The sequence below is a fragment of the Narcine bancroftii genome, chromosome 1, assembly GCF_036971445.1.
Source record: "Narcine bancroftii isolate sNarBan1 chromosome 1, sNarBan1.hap1, whole genome shotgun sequence".
In the NCBI taxonomy this organism is placed as follows: domain Eukaryota; kingdom Metazoa; phylum Chordata; class Chondrichthyes; order Torpediniformes; family Narcinidae; genus Narcine; species Narcine bancroftii.
The window spans coordinates 290533309-290553255 of NC_091469.1; the positions used below are offsets into that span (position 1 = coordinate 290533309).

Consider the following 19947-nt stretch of genomic DNA (forward strand, 5'->3'; position numbering starts at 1 on the left):
AATAAACAGCATTGAAACATATGAGTCTTTATTTTCCAGTTGGGTGAGGGTTAGATGAAGGGTGATGGCATCGTCTGCAAACTGCTGGGGGGGGGGGGGGGGGGGGGGTCCAGTAAGGGGGGTAGTCGGTGCTTGGCAGTCATCTATAAGAGGAGGTATTTCAAGAAAGCAGTCTCAATCCTCAAGGTCCCACCACCCAGGCCATGGGCTCTTCTCACTGCTACCATCAGGAAGGAGGTACAGGAGCCTGAAGATGAACACCCAATGGGACAAAAATCAGCTTCTTTCCCTCCGCTATCAGATTACTGAACGGACAATGAACCACAGACACCTGCTCACTTTCTCTTCCTTTTGCATCAATTTTTTTTTTAAACTGTAATTTATAGCAATACATTGGACCAGTAATGCTGCTGTCCAACGAGTTTGTGACATTAAATTCTGAAATGTGTGGAACAGGACAGAACAGGAACAGGCCCCTCGGCCCATGTGTCTGTACTAAACACGATGCCCAAATTGCACTAAACAGAGGTTCCAGGTCCTGTGTCCAGTAGTAACAGGACCAGTGATGGTGGCCTTTCCCCACAGAGCTCTTGCAATTGGCCGTAGGCTGCCAGAGAATCAGCAGATCAAACCGCAATGGCAATAGTAAAGGAACAATCGGCATCGGAAGCCAGAACTCTTCTTCACAACTGTCATTGGACTGGCTTCTCCTCTCCACATCCCCAGTGAGGAATCCGTCCAGAAACCTCAGCCTTTCTCTCCCACGGACACTGCTCGACCCCACTGAGTTCCACCAGCGGATCGTTTGCTGCCCAGATTCCGCCAGCTCCTGCACATCGAGCTTCTGCAATTGCTGCACCAAGTTGCCCTCCTGCACCCTGCCGCATGCTAATTGGGGGTCCTGGCTCACAGAGGTCTCCTTGATCAGATGATTCCCATTCCACCAGGTAGATATCAGCTCCTCTGGTTTTCATTCTCACACCATGCACTTGCCTTGACAACCCCTTCAGGGTGTCAGTTCTGCTCACTATTGAATTTCTGATGAAGAAATATTTTCCAAAATTCTGCACTAATTATTTCAAGCCCATCACCCCTCCCATCCAGAACTGCATCACGCTGGCAAAAACCCAATAATTTTTTTTAAATTTAAATGTTAAGATAAAGTCGTGGCAAGTGCTTCGAACTGTTGATCCCATTCCAGTCACTTTACTGCTGATAAACATAAGCTTACAATCAGTACTTGAGAAAATATTTTTAAAAACTGCATTAACAAAGCAATCTTGGCTGTGAGGATACAGTACTTCTTTCGGTTGCTATGGTGGATCTGTGCATTATTAAGGCCTCAGAAGTCAGACCGTTAAGTAAACAGCCCGAGGTCAAGCAGAGTTTAATTGTTCTTCGGAGAGAGCTGTGCAAGTCTGAATATACTTGGTAATTCAGTTTGAGTTACTGCAGCCTTTAAAAACAACATTCAAGGTTCTTCATGTTAATGGAGGCATTTGACATGTGCTACAGGCTGTCCATGTACTTTCTGTATAGGATGCCAGCTTCAAGCTCAGGATGAAGAAAGCACCAATTAGAACGCAGAAATCTGAAGACACTGGTTAAAGACGCAAAGCTGGAGAAACTCACCAGGTCAAACAGTGTCCTTTATGTAGCAAAGGTAAAAATACATCATCAACGTTTCAGACTTGAGCCCCTCATCAAGGTATGGAAAAATTTTGACAGGCACCCGAAGAAAAGAGTCGGGGTGGGGGGGTGTGGTCGTAAAGGGAGGGGTGTGGTCGTAAAGGGAGGGGTGTGGTCGTAAAGGGAGGGGTGTGGTCGTAAAGGGAGGGGTGTGGTCGTAAAGGGAGGGGTGTGGTCGTAAAGGGAGGGGTGTGGTCGTAAAGGGAGGGGTGTGGTCGTAAAGGGAGGGGTGTGGTCGTAAAGGGAGGGGTGTGGTCGTAAAGGGAGGGGTGTGGTCGTAAAGGGAGGGGTGTGGTCGTAAAGGGAGGGGTGTGGTCGTAAAGGGAGGGGTGTGGTCGTAAAGGGAGGGGTGTGGTCGTAAAGGGAGGGGTGTGGTCGTAAAGGGAGGGGAGGGGGCCGTAGGGAGGGGAGGGGGCCGTAGGGAGGGGAGGGGGCCGTAGGGAGGGGAGGGGGCCGTAGGGAGGGGAGGGGGCCGTAGGGAGGGGAGGGGGCCGTAGGGAGGGGAGGGGGCCGTAGGGAGGGGAGGGGGCCGTAGGGAGGGGAGGGGGCCGTAGGGAGGGGAGGGGGCCGTAGGGAGGGGAGGGGGCCGTAGGGAGGGGAGGGGGCCGTAGGGAGGGGAGGGGGCCGTAGGGAGGGGAGGGGGCCGTAGGGAGGGGAGGGGGCCGTAGGGAGGGGAGGGGGCCGTAGGGAGGGGAGGGGGCCGTAGGGAGGGGAGGGGGCCGTAGGGAGGGGAGGGGGCCGTAGGGAGGGGAGGGGGCCGTAGGGAGGGGAGGGGGCCGTAGGGAGGGGAGGGGGCCGTAGGGAGGGGAGGGGGCCGTAGGGAGGGGAGGGGGCCGTAGGGAGGGGAGGGGCCGTAGGGAGGGGAGGGGCCGTAGGGAGGGGAGGGGCCGTAGGGAGGGGAGGGGGCCGTAGGGAGGGGAGGGGGCCGTAGGGAGGGGAGGGGGCCGTAGGGAGGGGAGGGGGCCGTAGGGAGGGGAGGGGGCCGTAGGGAGGGGAGGGGGCCGTAGGGAGGGGAGGGGGCCGTAGGGAGGGGAGGGGGCCGTAGGGAGGGGAGGGGGCCGTAGGGAGGGGAGGGGGCCGTAGGGAGGGGAGGGGGCCGTAGGGAGGGGAGGGGGCCGTAGGGAGGGGAGGGGGCCGTAGGGAGGGGAGGGGGCCGTAGGGAGGGGAGGGGGCCGTAGGGAGGGGAGGGGGCCGTAGGGAGGGGAGGGGGCCGTAGGGAGGGAGGGGGCCGTAGGGAGGGAGGGGGCCGTAGGGAGGGAGGGGGCCGTAGGGAGGGAGGGGACCGTAGGGAGGGAGGGGACCGTAGGGAGGGAGGGGACCGTAGGGATCAAGGAGAGGAGGGATGGCTGAGTGAAGGAAAGAGAGGGAGAAGAACTGGAAAGGGGAGAGCAGGTTAGCAGAAACCGGAGAAGTCTATGTTAATGCCATCTGGCTGGAGTACCCAGATGGGAAAAAAAAATCAGGTGTTGCACATATGCACCATCTACCAACTCAGCAATACCCCAAAACCAAATCAACTGTGCATTTCCATAGCACCTCTCATGTCCCAAGAATGTCCCCCACCACCCCCTCATCCTTTACTTGTGAAGTCAATCTATTGTGTAAAGCATTTTTAGAGCAACTTTCACATCCTTTTCAAGATATCCTAAAACATCCAAAACTATCTACTCCTGTTGCTGGAAACTTATAAACAAAAATTGGAAAAACTCAGCATGTCAGGCAGCAACTGGGGGGGTGTGGGGAAGAAACCAGTTTTGTTTCATGCAGAAAAGTTTCTCTTTCCACAAAAGCTATTTGACCTGCATTTACAGCCCTTATCCCTTATCCAATGAAGCACTCTTTTCACGCCAGAGTGACTGGTCACTGTACCCAGCATAAAGAGGACAGCATGGGAGAGGAAGTTAAGGGCCAATGTAGGATTGGTGAACCAGGAAGGACAGAGAAAGAAGATCTGAGATGGGGGGGAATAAAAAACAGTGGGTCAGATGGAGGGAGTTGAGATACACAGGGTGGAGTGGTAGATCAGACAAAGGGTGCCAGTTTTTAGATGTTAAAAGTCTTTATGCTGGCTTCTCGTCACCACATCCCCAGCCATGAAGGGTTTCAGCCAGAAACATCGACTGCTCTGTTCAACTTGTTGGGTTCCTCCAACAAATTGTGCTTAGCTTCAGAGTCCAGTGTCTGTGGACTCCTGTGTGCCCGTAACGAGGAGTGGTATCTAGACTTGAATTGCCACTAAATAGACGGCTAATAAATGGAATTAGTATAGATCCCCCTCGTGGCACAGTAGGTCCAAGTCTGTTTTTGTACTCTAGGACCTGGAACTCAGTGTGAAATCCAGAACATCTGGATTTACGAAGAGCCTGTACTCAGATCAGAATTTATTGTCACAAACACGTCACAAAATTTGTTGTTTTGCAGCAGCATCGGTAGTGGAAATATTGCCATAAATTACATTCAAAACAAACAAATAAATAAATAAATAGGGTGAGGAAAAGGCGTGGTTCACTGTCCATTCAGAAATCATAGCGATGGGGAAGAAGCTGTTTTTGTATTGTTGGGTGTTCATCTTCAAGCTCCTTCCTGATGATAGCAGTGTGAAGAGGGCATGACCTGGGTGGTGAGGGTCCTCGTGGATAGCGGCTGCTTTCTTGAGACACCGCCTCTCGTAGTTGTCATCGATGGAGTGATAGCCATGATGGCACCGGCCGAGTTCACAACTCTCTGTAACCTTTTCCTGTCCTGTGCATTGCCACCTCTGTACCAGACAGTGATGCAACCGGTCAGAATGCTCCCCACAGTGCACTTGTGGAAATTTCTAATAATCTTCGGTGACATACGAAATCTCCTCAAACTCCTCACCAAGTATAGCCACTGACGAGCCCGTTTTGTGATTGCATCGACATGGAGGCACCAAGACAGATCCTCAGAGATGTTGACACTCAGGAATTTGAAGTTCTTGACCTGAGCCCTCGATGAGGACTGGGTTGTGTTCTCCTGACTTCCTATTGAAGTCCACAATCATCTCCTTGGTTTTGCGGATGTTGAGTGCAAGGTTGTTGTTGTGACAACACTTAGTTGTGCTGCAACGTTCCATCTTCTGTGATCTGTGCTCCACCAGTAAATCCAGCCATTACTCGGTTTGAAACCATTTGCATTCATCGTTTAACTTTCCTTCAGCTGTAGATCAGCTGGTAGATGCCCCATCCACAGACTTAGAAGAAAATCTGGCCCAATATTCAAAATAATCTACATCTCGCTTCCCGGTTTCTGGCACTGTCTGTGTGGAGTTTGCATGCTCTCGCTGTAACCATACAGATTTCCTCCCACATCCCTACAGTTTGGTAGGTTCATTATCCTGGATTGCAGGTGGGTTGGGCAGGAGAATACAAAGGGGTCATAAAAGAATTGGTTACATGATGAGAATGTTCTGAGAGCAAGCACAGGATTGATGGGCCAAATTACTCCTCCTACACAAGAAAATATGGCATTCACAACCACCTCAAGCTCTGGGGGATTACCCAGCTCAGTCTGAGCTAATGTGGTAGACAATTTCAGAGGCCCAAATAGCCATATAATCCCATTTATTACCTCTTCATAAACATGATGCCTCTTGCAGTCTTCAAAGATCATCGGGTTTGTATCTAATCAAGTGCAGCTTCTAAGAATGCCAAACCACCTTTTGTGAATGTTAGATTTGCATGGTAGAAAAATTAATATTCCAGTCATTTTTCTCCCCACCCACCCCAAAACTGTACTGAATTAGGACCAGAGCGGAACAAGAAAAATCAAACAAGACCTCAGAAGTCTTTTATAGCCAAGCCAAATAATCTATTAACTCAATATGCAGAGAATATTGTCCACATTAAATTATCCACATATTTGCAACTGAGCAAAATGGATTCTAGAAATAAAAACACAATGCTAAAGAAACTCAGCAGGTCAAACAGGGTACTAACAAAGATAAAGGCACATAACTAATGTTTCGGGCTTGAGCACTATATCAAGGTAATCATTGTTTCCTATCCTTGCAATGCCATGTTCTACCTTTTACCTAAGATGCATAAACCCAATCATTTGGCTAGACACATTATTTCTGCTTGCTCTTGCCCACCAAACTAGTATCATCTTACCTTGACTATACACACCATCTACATCTACGATTCCTCACAAGCCCTCCTTCTCTTCAATGACTTCAAATTCCCTGAACTTGACCACCTCATTTTCACTATGATCCAATCCCCTTACACCTCCACCCTCCCCCCCCATACAGAAAGTCTCAAAGCACTTTGTTTCTCTCTTGACAAGAGACCTAACCAGTCACCCTCCATCACCACTCTCCTCCGCCTAGCAGCACTTGTTCTCACTCAATCTTTTTTTTTTTTAAAAAGTCACTCCTTGATGAAGGGCTTAAGCCCAAAACCTTGGTTCTGTATCTTTATTTTTGCTCTATAAAGTACACGGTTTGATCTGCTGAGTTTCTCCAGCATTGTATTTACTTCAACTGCGATGTCCGCAGACTTTCGCATTTTACAAAATGGTTTCTAACCCTGACGCAATGTATTTACTGTTCAATGAGCATTGGACAGGAGTAGACAGCGAGCTCTCTGGGACATGATGACTATGGCTTGTCTTCATCTCAACTCCAACTATCCACCTTGGTTCCATGACCACTATGTTCCATTAACAAACATTCATACTGCTTGAATGCCAAATACGGAAGGATTTTTCTCTTTTTGGGTGGGGAGGGAATCTACATGCAACTTCTGTTCTCAATCTAGAAAGAGAATGGAATGCTGGACCAGAAATAAAGAGTTGCATTTTGAATAGTACCTTCAGTGGCCCATTTGAAGCATTTCCAGCCCAGTGAAGTACTGACAATAGAAAGAGCATGGCAGCCAATTTACCTTCCACAAACAGAACTGTGATAATGGCAGAAAAGTATTTGATCGATTACTTATTAAGACACACATGTTGGCCATTTGGCCCATCAAGTAAATGCCAGCAGACTGAACCCTATCTTCTCTCATGCCCATCAGCTCACATTTGATTCTTTTGTCACTTAAATGGTTATTTAAAGTAGTCAAATAAATCAGCACAAATAAGTATATTTAGGTAAATGTAATTTTTGCATTGTATTGCACAAAACTGCTGCCACAAAACAGCAAACTTCATGACATGTTCAGGACAATAAACCCAATTCTGATCTTTGAGACAACTTCCATCTACTTCTTCCACTCCCTTGGAAAGGCAGTCAACACACTTAAGGACCCATCACACCCCCTTCTCCCTCCTCCCTCTCTCACCCCTAACTTCAATTCATGCCACAAATACTACTTTCTCTTATTTTTGCACTGCTTTATTTATTGTTAAATGTAATTTCATAGCAATATTTGCACTTAATGCTGCCACAAAACAACTATTTTCATGACAATAGTGTAAAAGAGCACTCCAAACGGCTTAAAGAGTTTCCCCAGTCATCAGGCTCCTGAACGAACCGCACAGCAGTGCCTTTGCTTGATACTAATTTATTTTTGTTTAATTTTAACTCCATGAAGAATGAGGTGGGAACCTCAGAAGCATTTAGAATATTGAAAGGCTTGGACAGAGTAAACGTGCCAAAGTTGTTTACTATGGTAGGGGAGTCAAGGACAAGAGGGAACAAATTCAGGACTGAAGGCCTCCCATTTAAAAAAATGTGGAGGAATTTCTTTAGCCAGAGAGTGGTGAACCTCGAATTTGCAACCATGGGTGGCTGTGGAGACCAGGTCATTTGGTGTATTTAAGGCAGAGAATGATAGGTATCTGAATAGTCAGGGTATCAAAAGCAGTGGGGGGAGTGGGGTTGAGTGGGAGAATGGATCAGCTCATGATTGAATGGCAGAACAGAGCCTACTTCTCCTCCTATATCTTGTGGTCATAAATATTGGACCTAACTTCTTAGACTGCTCGTAGAAGAACCCTTCTCTATTAGGTATCTGACCAATAAACAAAGCAGCAAATCCAGAGATATGGAAAGCACATACAAATAATACCACCTAATTGATGTTAGCAAACACCAAAAACTACAACCCAATCTTCTTTTGACAACCTATATTGACAAATAATCAAACACCAATTTACACATTTCCAAATAACCAAATTGCCCCCTTTGTTCATCAGAGCAAAGGCTGAAAACATTTGTACATGAACATCTCTTAATAATTCTATGAATGTTGTCTCTTTGTGTAAGAGGGTGTAAAAGGAATAATGTTTAATTGAATGCATTAGTTAACACCATGCAATCCCACAAATAGCATTTCCACACAATTCAGTAGATGAGGATGTGCTAATTCTGGACCTCATGGGAAAATGAACATTTAATGGTGTCCCATGGATTACCCCAAAATCTCTCCCTTTGACTGGCAGACAATGCCAAAGACCCAGAGGTCAGCTAAAAGCTAGCTAGATACAACATGATAGCTGCCAATATATATTTTTCAAATACTGAGTAATTACTTATTCAAAAATGTTTAAAATTCTCAGATCTGATAACTTATAATTAACCACAAATTCCCAAAATAATTAGATCCTAAGAACAAACAATAAATTAAGCACAAAATATTTCTTGAAGCAATTATTCATCAAATAAAAGTCGGGCTGTCACTATAGTCCCTCCATCTATAATAAAAACAACTCTCTGGTTGTAAGAAGCCTGACTGCAATCCATTTTTGACAGCACCACCACAATCTTTCCAGCCCCCACCCCTTCCCACTCCCAATAAACAGATTTAATTCTTACCGTCTTGCCAGGGCAGAGGTCAAGAAACAAATCTATTTGCTGTGGTATTGATAATGAAGCTGTACAAAACACGGAATGCAAACAAACAACACATTTTTTTCTTTTAAAAACAAGGTCTGGAAATCCATCTAGACACGAGAGTTTTCAATTAGCAAAGCAGCATAATATCCAGATTTTCCAGCCCACACATCAGGAGTTTCTTAATTCTTTTTAAGTTTTTTTTAAACGTTGTAATTTGTAGTAAAACCACTTTGTTGCTAAGTTGACAGCACAAAATACATGAAGACTGCTCTTCCAGTATAAATGTTTTAAGATATTGAATTTTAATAAGTTCTGCTTAGATTTCCCTTTACAGCAAAATGTTTGCTTTTAAACGTTGAACTTTTTTTCTGCTACATTGCTTCAGGATTTAATAAACCAAGGCATTGTAAGGGATAAATAGATTGGAGCACCATTCCTAGTCATGGATCAAATACTCTGCCATTTACAAGGCAGCTAGCTGTGCATAGGAAACTTGATACACCATGGATTCAATTCTGGATACACTAGTTACAACTCAGTAAATCAAAAAAAAAGCTTTCTTTTTTAAAAAGCCCATCTCTCACCCCTAACTTCAATTCATGCCACAAATACTATTTTCTCTTATTTTTGCACTGCTTTATTTATTGTTAAATGTAATTTCATAGCAATATTTGCACTTAATGCTGCCACAAAACAACTATTTTCATGACATGCTCATGACAATAAATTCTGATTTATACCACACTGAACAAGCATCAGTGAGAATGATGAATTTTAGTCACATTGAAGGACCGTTCACGAGCTGAACCAATATATCCCAGTATTCTCTTTATTGGAATCAAATTCGAGTGCAACAGACCTTGAAATTGGGCCACCAGAGCCAGAAGTCAACAGAGACACAGGTCCAGGGGAGTAAAACAGTGGCCCAGTGTTATTGAGTCGTCCTTCACACATATTAAAGCCAGCTGTCAAAGAATAAAACGGCAATAGGAACTGCATGAGCACCAAACACAGACTGTTGACGAGATTAATTCATTGGTCTGTGGTGTCATGGCCCACGCTCAGTTCACTGGCTTGTCTCCAGCATTTAAACCCTCTCGGTTCCTGTAGATTACATCTTCTGCTGCGATACCAACACACTCTGCTGTCACGACTGGCATCTGCTGGAGAAGGCGGTGCCCAAAAGACAAGGAGCAGCCTCCACCAGACTTGCTGGATGCATCACGGTGTGGAGCAGGAGCTGTTGCACCCAAAAAGAAAATCTCACCCAGCTGCAGGAGGGAGTCAACATGGCTCAGGACATCACAGAAATGCCCCTGACCCTCCATCCCCCACTGTCCAGGAAAGGCAGCCAACACCCATCCCACCCTGGCTACACTCTCTCTTCCTGTAGAGAAAAAAGGCTCAAGTGGAAAATAGCACACCAACAGATTCAACGAGCTTCTTCCCCTCAGAATGAACCCAACAGTGCTCTCATACATGCACACATGCCTGAGTTGCTAGACTGTTCGCAGAAGAAACCTTCACACTGTGGCAGGTATAATGTGACAAATAAACTTGAACTTTCAAGGAGGAAGTGGAGAAATATTTGAAAAAGAAAACTTGGCAGGGCTGGGGACATGAGAGTGAGACCAGAGTTCTCTCTAAAGGACAGTACAGGAAAAAGGGCTGAATAACCCCCTCCTGAACTGCTACTTAATTTGATTGTAAAAATTAAAATGACAAAACAGAATTTGAACATTTACGAGAAAATATGTTTAATTCCAAACACTGACAACCAGGTTCAAACCTTTCTGAACCAGCTGGGGAAGCTAGAGTCTGGGACAAATAGGCATTCTAAATAACAAGTACACATCTACTGGACTGCCGGAAACACTCACTCAGTCCAAACTCCAGAGGAAACCTGCCTTCCTGACCAGTCTGGCACACAAGATTTCAGACTCACAGCAACGTGGTTAATCATAACCAGGTACTTGGATAATATTAAATTAAAATTTTAAATCTTAAGTTTAGGCATACAGCATAATAACAGGTCCTTCTGGCCCATGAGTCTGTGCCACCCAAGTACACCCAATTCACCTACAACCCCCTGTACATTTTGAACGGTGGGAGGAAACTGGAGGTCCCAGAGGAAACCCATGCAGAGATGGGGGGAAAATATACAAATCCCTTACAGACAGAGCAGGATTCGAACACCAGTAGCTGGTGCTAACTGCTACACCAACCGAGCTGCCCTAATGAAGGCATTATCTCAGGGGGAGAGACAAGCTGGGATTACACTCACTGGAAGATGGGGCGGGGGGGAAATCAGATATAAAAATATGAAGGGAATAATTCTGAAAGGCAACAATTGGTGTAGTGGTTAGCACAACGCCTTTACAACACCAGCAATCAGGACCAGACCTGGGTTTGAACCCCGCATTGTCTGTACGTTCTCCCCGTGTCTGTGCAGGTTTTCTCCAGGTGCTCCAGTTTCTTCCCACCATTTGAAATGTACCAGGGGTGTAGGTTAATAGGGTGTAAATTGGGTAGCACGAACTAGTGGGCTGAAATGGCCTGTTACCATGCTATATGTCTAAATTTACATTTTTTTAAAATGTAAAATAGAGGAGATAGATGGGAGAGCAGTAGCAATCATCTAGAACCCACATCACCCAGCACACGGTCTGTTCTCGCTGCTTCCCTCAGGAAAGAGGTGTAGGTGCCGCAAGACTCGTACCACCAGATTTAGAAACAGCTGCTCCCCCTCCACCATCAGACTCCTTAACAACAAACTCAATCAGGGTCTCATTTAAGGACTCTTACTTGGGCACTGATTTTTTTTTCTCTCTCTGCATTGCACAGTTTGTTTACACACCTTCATTACAAGTATACATTGTGTAGTTTTTTTTTGAACTGCCAATAAGTGGTAATTCTGCCTTGCCCACAGGAAAAAGAATCTCAGGTCTGTATGTGATGTCATATATGGACTCTGACAATGAATCTGAAATCATATAGAAGTAGAGAGTAGTGAGGAGACAAAGCCTCAATATTCAGGGGAGCAGATTTAAGACAGATGAGGTGGAACTGCCTCTCCCAGAGAACATTGGACTTCTCTGACCAATGAAGCAGTGGAATGCATTGCCAAGAGGCACCTCTTCACATTGGCAAAAGAGAATCTTGAACTCTCATTTCCAGAAATGGTGCCTCCCCTGAGGAGGCAGATCAAAATTGATTATGAGCTGTGGTTCAGTAAAAGATGTGGAGGGTACCAGAATGCAAGCTGATAAATTACCCATGACCTAACAATGTCTGCACAGGCTTGATGGGCTGAATGACAATGGGATAATTACCTGGATGGTGAGTGATTATCTCAGTGGACTGTGCACCCTCTACAACAATGGTTCTCAACCTTTTTCTTTCCACTCACATACCACTTTAAGTAATCCCTATGCCATCGGTGCTCTGTGATTAGTAAAGGATTGCTTAAGGTGGTGTGTAAGTGGGAAGGGAAGGTTGAGAATCACTGCTCTAGACCCAATTATTACTGAAATATTTTGCTTGAGAAAAATTGTCATTGGCCCATTTCCTTTGGAATTCTGAAACCGTGCACGTAACGAGTCAATTAGGTATGATTAAAACAGCGGTTTTCAACCTTTTTCTTTCCACCCATATCCCACCTTAAGCAATCCCTTACTAATCACAGAGCACTGATGGCATAGGGATTACTTAAAGAAAAGTTGGAAAACCACTGGTCCACAATGATGGGACAGAGATGGAGAGACTCAGAACCTTCAAGTTTCTGCATGTCCATATTTCAGAAGACCATTCTTGGAGCCAGCACAATGAAGCAACAGTGAAGATTCAGCATCAACTATTTCTCAGGGAGTCTGAGGTTTGGGATGTTGTCAAATACTCTATCAAACTTCTACAGGTTCTCTATGGAAGGAAAACTGATTGGTAACATCACAGTCTGGATGGGGGATTTGAGTGTCCAGGAATGCATAAGGCAGCAAACACAACCAGATCCATCACAGGCTCTGACCTCACACCCATTGGAGACACTGACATGAGGCGCTGTCTCAAGATGGCAGCCAACTTCAAAGGACCCCCATCACCCTGGTCACAAACTCTTCTCACTACTACCTTCAGGTAGAAGGTACTGAAATCTGAAGTCCAGCACCTCGAGGTTCAAGAACAGTTTCTTTCCAACAGTGATCAGGCTCTTGATGCACTCATCAGGGACTGCACTCTCACTCAGATAACTGTGAATATTTACATCTATCTTTTGTATGTCTCTTAACTTCAATTAGTTTACTAGTATAGTTTTTCTTTTACAAGTACTTGTTCAACTGCAGCAAGCAAGAATGTCAGCACACATGTACATCGTACAATGTGTATGACAATGAACTCATCATCAAGGATACTAGTTCCATGTGGATGCTAGATTCGATTCCATTTATTGTAATGTACACAAAGTTTTTCCTTTGTTTTTCCTCTGTGATAGTCAGGAATCTGGATTACAAGATTATCCAACCAACACAAGAAGAAATGAGAATAAAACTGAAATTGACTCCACAGTGTGGCATGATTGGCACAGCACTTTGCGAAACACCATTACATCGTCAGCGACCGGGATGTGGGTTTGAATCCGCCACTGTCTGCAAGGAGTTTGTACATTCTCTTTTTATCTGCATGGGTTTTTTTCCAGGGGCTCTGGTTTCCACCACTGTTGAAAACATACCAGGGGCTGTAGGTTAATTTGGTGTAATTGGGCGGCATAGGCCCATAGGTTGAAATGGCCTGTTAACGTGCTGAATATCTAAATTTAAATTAAATAACATCTGAAAACTAAGTTGAACATATTGACCCTTACATCACAGGGTGGAGGTCATGTACAATGAAAAGCTTCATTTTGTGTGCTATCTGGGCAAGTCAATTAATCCAGCAGGTAGTGCAATAACAAATACACAAATAAAAGTCACTCCTGAACAGCAGTGTGTTTTGCAAAACCTCGTCCTTAGTGCACTCAGCTAGAAATGAGCATTGACAAAATAATTTACTTTCTTGGAAAATCCCGTAAGAGAGAACTTTATTCTTTATCTCAAATTTTTGGGATAGCAGCTTGCAAACTCCAAGTGGGCTTATGATGGAGTCATCTGTGCTGCTTCAGGCTGTCATTGAATGCCCATCCCTAACTGAGCCAACAGCTCTGCAACCCAGAGACACAGGGAGAACACCAGTTAAAGAATACTGAAACATAAAGGGAGGGGAGGGGTGGGGGTCCAAGTTTCACATCACTACAAACAAAGCTACTTTTGCAGTGAACAGAATTTAACACGTCTTCACAACGAAGAGTGGATCTGCAACTGAGGTGCAACTACATGGTCAACGTAACAACTTCCAGCCAACAAAACGGTAGTGGAATACACACACCGAGAGTTTGACAGAATATTTCTTTAAAAGATGCACAATATTTTTAAACTATTTAAGTAATTTTTAAAAAATATTTAGTTTCTGCAACCTCAGAACATTAATGCTCTCAAATACTTCAATCTAAATGCCAAAACACACTTTTTGAATAAATGGGATTTCACAATTATTTCCAAATCCAAGTCTCACCATTCCCAGTACACAGACTAATACACTGTAATGCCCAAATATCCACAAGTATGAGCCAAAAATATATTTTGTGAAAAATGAAAGAGCAATAATTGTGATACTGACCATACTGCAGAAACATTAATTAATGGATGGAATTGCTTCCATCTGGCTGATAAGCAGCATTTGCACAATGCACATTATACAATAACATTTCAGAGTTCAGTCCTTGATGCAAAAACCAGACATCTAACATGGTACAACTGTCAAGCGTCTGAACTTCACATGAAAGATTTTTTTTTCCCTGTCTCAAGAACAAGCAGATTTATTTTATAATTTGAAATATTATTGACTAGGATCAGAGAGGAAAAAAGAAAACAAATGAAAGTTCAAATTTTATAGTGTTTCTAATGAGACAATATCCTTTAAATTATGTAAAACGTTATCCTGCAAATTGCAACAACGCATCCTTTTCTGAAAGATATTTGAGAAATTTCATAACCTTCAAGACAGCTTTTTCACCACTCAAACATCTAGACATTCATTGCCAAAATATAAGTAATCCACATGTGTTAAAATACAAGTAATCCACATCATGAAAAGCTTTTCCAATATATTGTGAGAGCTGTGAATCTATCTCTTGGAGTTAATCCCACTGATATAAACAGTTTCAGAAAATGAACTGGTTTGAAGAAGTTAGTTTCCAGAATTCCCCAGATGGACCCTGAAAAAAAAAAACCATGTCTGGCACATTTCTATCGACCATCCAGCCCAACGCCAATAACACTACCAGATCTGTAACCCACACCCCCCAAAAAAAGTAATCAACTTCAATAAAATCTTACACATGTACAACAATCATCATGGCTCATCTGTAGCCTCCTTCACTGTACTGAGTTATTTTACAATTCTCAAGAGGGTAGATAAACGATCGAGGCGTCTGCATTTGTAACTAAATTAGCCACCTAATTTAACTTCCCATTTGTTCAAGAATATGTTACAAAGTCGGTGGAATTGAATGCGCACACGTAATAAATATACCCTATTAGCATAATTGTGAACGCTATTATTTCTGTAACTTTGTCCACAACTACAAAATACTGAGCAACTCGTGTTTTCTTTCAGGCAACAACATAAATAAAAGAAGTGGAAGGCTGAGATTTGCAGAGGTGTGTGTGAAATCATTGTACCCTTACGTCAGAATTAAGCCAATATTGACTGAACGTGGGTGCACATTAAAGGGAGAGAGAAGTTGATGCAGGGATTGAGTTACTCACAGAAAGAGGGAGGGAGGGGCGCTGGGATCCGCAACAAGTCGGCGGGGCGTGGGGCCGGCAGCAGCGACCTCTTTTCCCCCACCCCCGAGCACAAGCGACAGGCTCGCCAATTCCGTTGCTTCCACCGGGTTTTCTCCCTGCTCCTGTATGGAGGCAGGAAACACAGAGAGGGCCATGATTGTGTGGGAGAAAAGCCCGCAATTCGGCACGTTAGAACCAGCACGCCGCTCCCTTCTTCCCGCAGCCCGCTACACCCACTCCGCCCTGCGCAGCCCGCTCACTCTCCCCTACCCCCGACCCGCGCAGCCCGCTCCTTCTCCCCCACCCCCGACCCGCGCAGCCCGCTCCTTCTCCCCCACCCGCGCAGCCCGCTCCTTCTCCCCCACCCGCGCAGCCCGCTCCTTCTCCCCCACCCGCGCAGCCCGCTCCTTCTCCCCCACCCGCGCAGCCCGCTCCCTCTCCCGCACCCGCGCAGCCCGCTCCCGCTCCCCCCGTCCCGCGCAGCCCGCTCCCGCTCCCCCCCCCACCCGCGCAGCCCGCTCCCGCACCCCCGTCCCGCGCAGCCCGCTCCCGCTCCCCCCCCACCCGCGCAGCCCGGTCCCGCTCCCCCCCCACTCCGTCCCGCGCAGCCCGCTCCCCCCCCTCTCCGTCCCGCGCAGCCCGCTCCCCCTCTCGGTCCCGCGCAGCCCGCTCCCCCTCTCGGTCCCGCGCAGCCCGCTCCCCCTCTCCGTCCCGCGCAGCCCGCTCCCCCTCTCCGTCCCGCGCAGCCCGCTCCCCCTCTCCGTCCCGCGCAGCCCGCTCCCCCTCTCCGTCCCGCGCAGCCCGCTCCCCCTCTCCGTCCCGCGCAGCCCGCTCCCCCCCTCTCCGTCCCGCGCAGCCCGCTCCCCCCCCTTTCCGTCCCGCGCAGCCCGCTCCCCCCTCTCCGTCCCGCGCAGCCCGCTCCCCCTCTCCGTCCCGCGCAGCCCGCTCCCCCTCTCCGTCCCGCGCAGCCCGCTCCCCCTCTCCGTCCCGCGCAGCCCGCTCCCCCTCTCCGTCCCGCGCAGCCCGCTCCCCCTCTCCGTCCCGCGCAGCCCGCTCCCCCTCTCCGTCCCGCGCAGCCCGCTCCCTCTCCGTCCCGCTCCCCCTCTCCGTCCCGCGCAGTCCGCACTCCTCCATCCCGAACCCCCCCCCCACAGCCCGCACTCCTCCATCCCGAACCCCCCCCCCCACAGCCCGCACTCCTCCATCCCGAACCCCCTTCGCACTCCTCCATCCCGAACCCCCTTCGCACTCCTCCATCCCGAACCCCCCCGCCACAGCCCGCACTCCTCCATCCCGAACCCCCCCGCCACAGCCCGCACTCCTCCATCCCGAACCCCCCCCCGCACTCCTCCATCCCGAACCCCCCCCCGCACTCCTCCATCCCGAACCCCCCCACAGTCCGCACTCCTCCATCCCGAAACCCCCCCCCGCACTCCTCCATCCCGAACCCCCCCACAACCCGCACTCCTCCATCTCGAACCCCCCCGCACTCCTCCATTCCGAACCCCCCCCCCATAGCCCGCACTCCTCCATCCCGAACCTCCCCCACAGCCCGCACTCCTCCATCCCGAACCCCCCCCCCACAGCCCGCACTCCTCCATCCCGAAACCCCCCCCCGCACTCCTCCATCCCGAACCCCCCCACAACCCGCACTCCTCCATCCCGAACCCCCCCCGCACTCCTCCATTCCGAACCCCCCCCCACAGCCCGCACTCCTCCATCCCGAAACCCCCCCCCACAGGCCGCACTCCTCCATCCCGAACCCCCCCCACAGCCCGCAATCCTCCATTCCGATCGCCCCCCCACAGCCCGCACTCCTCCATCCCGAACACCCCCCCCCCACAGCCCGCACTCCTCCATCCCGAACACCCCCCCCCCACAGCCCGCACTCCTCCATCCCGAACCCCCCCCCCACAGCCCGCACTCCTCCATCCCGAACCCCCCCCACAGCCCGCACTCCTCCATCCCTAAACCCCCCCCCGCACTCCTCCATTCCGAACCCCCCCCCACAGCCCGCACTCCTCCATCCCGAAACCCCTCACCGCACTCCTCCATTCCGAACCCCCCCCACACAGCCCGCACTCCTCCATCCCGAACCCCCCCCGCACTCCTCCATTCCGAACCCCCCCCACAGGCCGCACTCCTCCATCCCGAACCCCCCCCCACAGCCCGCACTCCTCCATCCCGAAACCCCCCCGCACTCCTCCATTCCGAACCCCCCCCCCACAGCCCGCACTCCTCCATCCCGAAACCCCCCCCGCACTCCTCCATTCCGAACCCCCCCCCCACAGCCCGCACTCCATTCCGAACCCCCCCCACAGCCCGCACTCCTCCATCCCGAAACCCCCCCCGCACTCCTCCATCCCGAACCCCCCCCACAGCCCGCACTCCTCCATCCCGAACCCCCCCCCACAGCCCGCACTCCTCCATCCCGAAACCCCCCCCGCACTCCTCCATTCCGAAACCCCCCCCACAGCCCGCACTCCTCCATCCCGAAACCCCCCCCGCACTCCTCCATTCCGAACCCCCCCCCACAGGCCGCACTCCTCCATCCCGAACCCCCCCCCACAGCCCGCACTCCTCCATCCCGAAACCCCCCCCCGCACTCCTCCATTCCGAACCCCCCCCCCACAGCCCGCACTACTCCATCCCGAAACCCCCCCCGCACTCCTCCATTCCGAACCCCCCCCCCACAGCCCGCACTCCATTCCGAACCCCCCCCACAGCCCGCACTCCTCCATCCCGAAACCCCCCCCGCACTCCTCCATCCCGAACCCCCCCACAGCCCGCACTCCTCCATCCCGAACCCCCCCACAGCCCGCACTCCTCCATCCCGAAACCCCCCCCGCACTCCTCCATTCCGAACCCCCCCCCACAGCCCGCACTCCTCCATCCCTAAACCCCCCCCCGCACTCCTCCATTCCGAACCCCCCCCCACAGCCCGCACTCCTCCATCCCGAAACCCCTCACCGCACTCCTCCATTCCGAACACCCCCCACACAGCCCGCACTCCTCCATCCCGAACCCCCCCCCACAACCCGCACTCCTCCATCCCGAACCCCCCCCGCACTCCTCCATTCCGAACCCCCCCCCACAGGCCGCACTCCTCCATCCCGAACCCCCCCCCACAGCCCGCACTCCTCCATCCCGAAACCCCCCCCGCACTCCTCCATTCCGAACCCCCCCCCCACAGCCCGCACTCCTCCATCCCGAAACCCCCCCCGCACTCCTCCATTCCGAACCCCCCCCCCACAGCCCGCACTCCATTCCGAACCCCCCCCACAGCCCGCACTCCTCCATCCCGAAACCCCCCCCGCACTCCTCCATCCCGAACCCCCCCCACAGCCCGCACTCCTCCATCCCGAACCCCCCCACAGCCCGCACTCCTCCATCCCGAACCCCCCCACAGCCCGCACTCCTCCATCCCGAAACCCCCCCCGCACTCCTCCATTCCGAACCCCCCCCACAGCCCGCACTCCTCCATCCCGAAACCCCCCCCGCACTCCTCCATTCCGAACCCCCCCCACAGCCCGCACTCCTCCATTCCGAACGCCCCCCCCACAGCCCGCACTCCTCCATTCCGAACGCCCCCCCCACAGCCCGCACTCCTCCATTCCGAACCCCCCCCACCCCCGCACTCCTCCATTCCAAACGCCCCCCCCCCCACAGCCCGCACTCCTCCATCCCGAACCCCCCCCACCCCCGCACTCCTCCATTCCGACCCCCCCCCCCTCAGCCCGGACTCCTCCATCCCGAACCCCCCCCCCCCCCCAATTACAGCCCGCTCGTCTCTCCCGCAGCCCGCCCCCTCTCCCTCCCTCTCTGGCGCCCGGAAGTTGGGCTGCACCGACGGGAGGGGAGGGGGGGGGGAGAATGTGAAAAATGCCAGGGACTTGGCGACGGCCGCCGTGCCACGGCCCGGGTGCTGCGGGGCAGCCGGTCCGCTGCGAGGACACCCGGAGCCCTCGGGACCAGCAACCCCCCCACCTCCGGCCCCGCTCTCCCTACTCCCGGCGACACAGCAGCCCCATTGTTGCCAAGAAAGGGGCGACATTGTTGCCAAAATCAGCGACATTGTTTCCCAGAGAAGAAGGCACCAACTCACCTCAGGATTGGTCTAACTCTTACACATGCATGGTGGCTTTTACATGGGTTGGGGGGGGGGAAGGAGTTGGCCAACTTGGGGGGGAGGGGGTATTTTTGGGGGGGGTGGGGTGGGGGGGGGGTTGCCGGCCGGCCTGTTTGAACTGAGTTGGGAGCCGGGAAAAGGCGCAGCGCTCGCAGGAATTCCAGGAATGAGAACTGGAATGAGATGAACGCCAGGCTCGAGTCTGCGCATTGCCGCCCTCCGCCGGGGAGGGAGGGGGGGCTGCTGGGGAGCGGCTACGTCATCCATCCCTCCGGTTGCCGGGGGGGGGGGGGGGAGAAACAGGTGAGGACGCATGTGCCGGACCGCCGCGCTGGCTGCTGGGACGTGTAGTTCCATGGTGATTTGTGAGTCCATCAGATTTATTGTCAGAGTACATCGCCTTCCCAAGATCGTATTATATGGCGAGCTCTCCACTGGCCACCGTGACA

At 50.5% G+C, this 19947-nt stretch overlaps 2 protein-coding genes and 1 long non-coding RNA gene across 11 annotated transcripts in view; 2 read left to right on the top strand and 1 right to left on the bottom strand.

The window, feature by feature from the left end:
* Positions 1-19694, bottom strand: part of LOC138745883 (transcriptional enhancer factor TEF-1) — a 210723-nt gene extending 191029 nt beyond the window's left edge. For 3 of the 9 annotated variants that reach the window (XM_069903349.1, XM_069903364.1, XM_069903368.1), the window contains exons 1-2: positions 19475-19694; positions 15349-15491 (exon numbers count right to left, since the gene is read on the bottom strand). The gene's annotated coding sequence lies outside the window, so the exon portion shown is untranslated. Of the gene's footprint in view, positions 1-1632; positions 2043-15348; positions 15608-19474 lie in introns of those variants that run through there. The other 6 variants (XM_069903415.1, XM_069903387.1, XM_069903424.1 and 3 more) reach the window with 4 other exon arrangements.
* Positions 856-15266, top strand: LOC138745928 (uncharacterized). Its single transcript, XR_011346599.1, has 3 exons — positions 856-947; positions 1540-1708; positions 15197-15266. It is a non-coding gene; the product is annotated as an uncharacterized lncRNA (long non-coding RNA).
* Positions 15327-19490, top strand: LOC138756901 (uncharacterized). The gene has a single exon (XM_069923327.1). The coding sequence runs from the start codon at positions 15327-15329 to the stop codon at positions 19488-19490; it is 4164 nt and encodes a 1387-aa protein (XP_069779428.1).
* Positions 19695-19947: the final 253 nt, after the last annotated feature.

Bases quoted from the DNA above. Each gene is read 5' to 3' on its own strand.
- LOC138756901 (XM_069923327.1), top strand. From the start codon at position 15,327: ATGCAGGGATTGAGTTACTCACAGAAAGAGGGAGGGAGGGGCGCTGGG.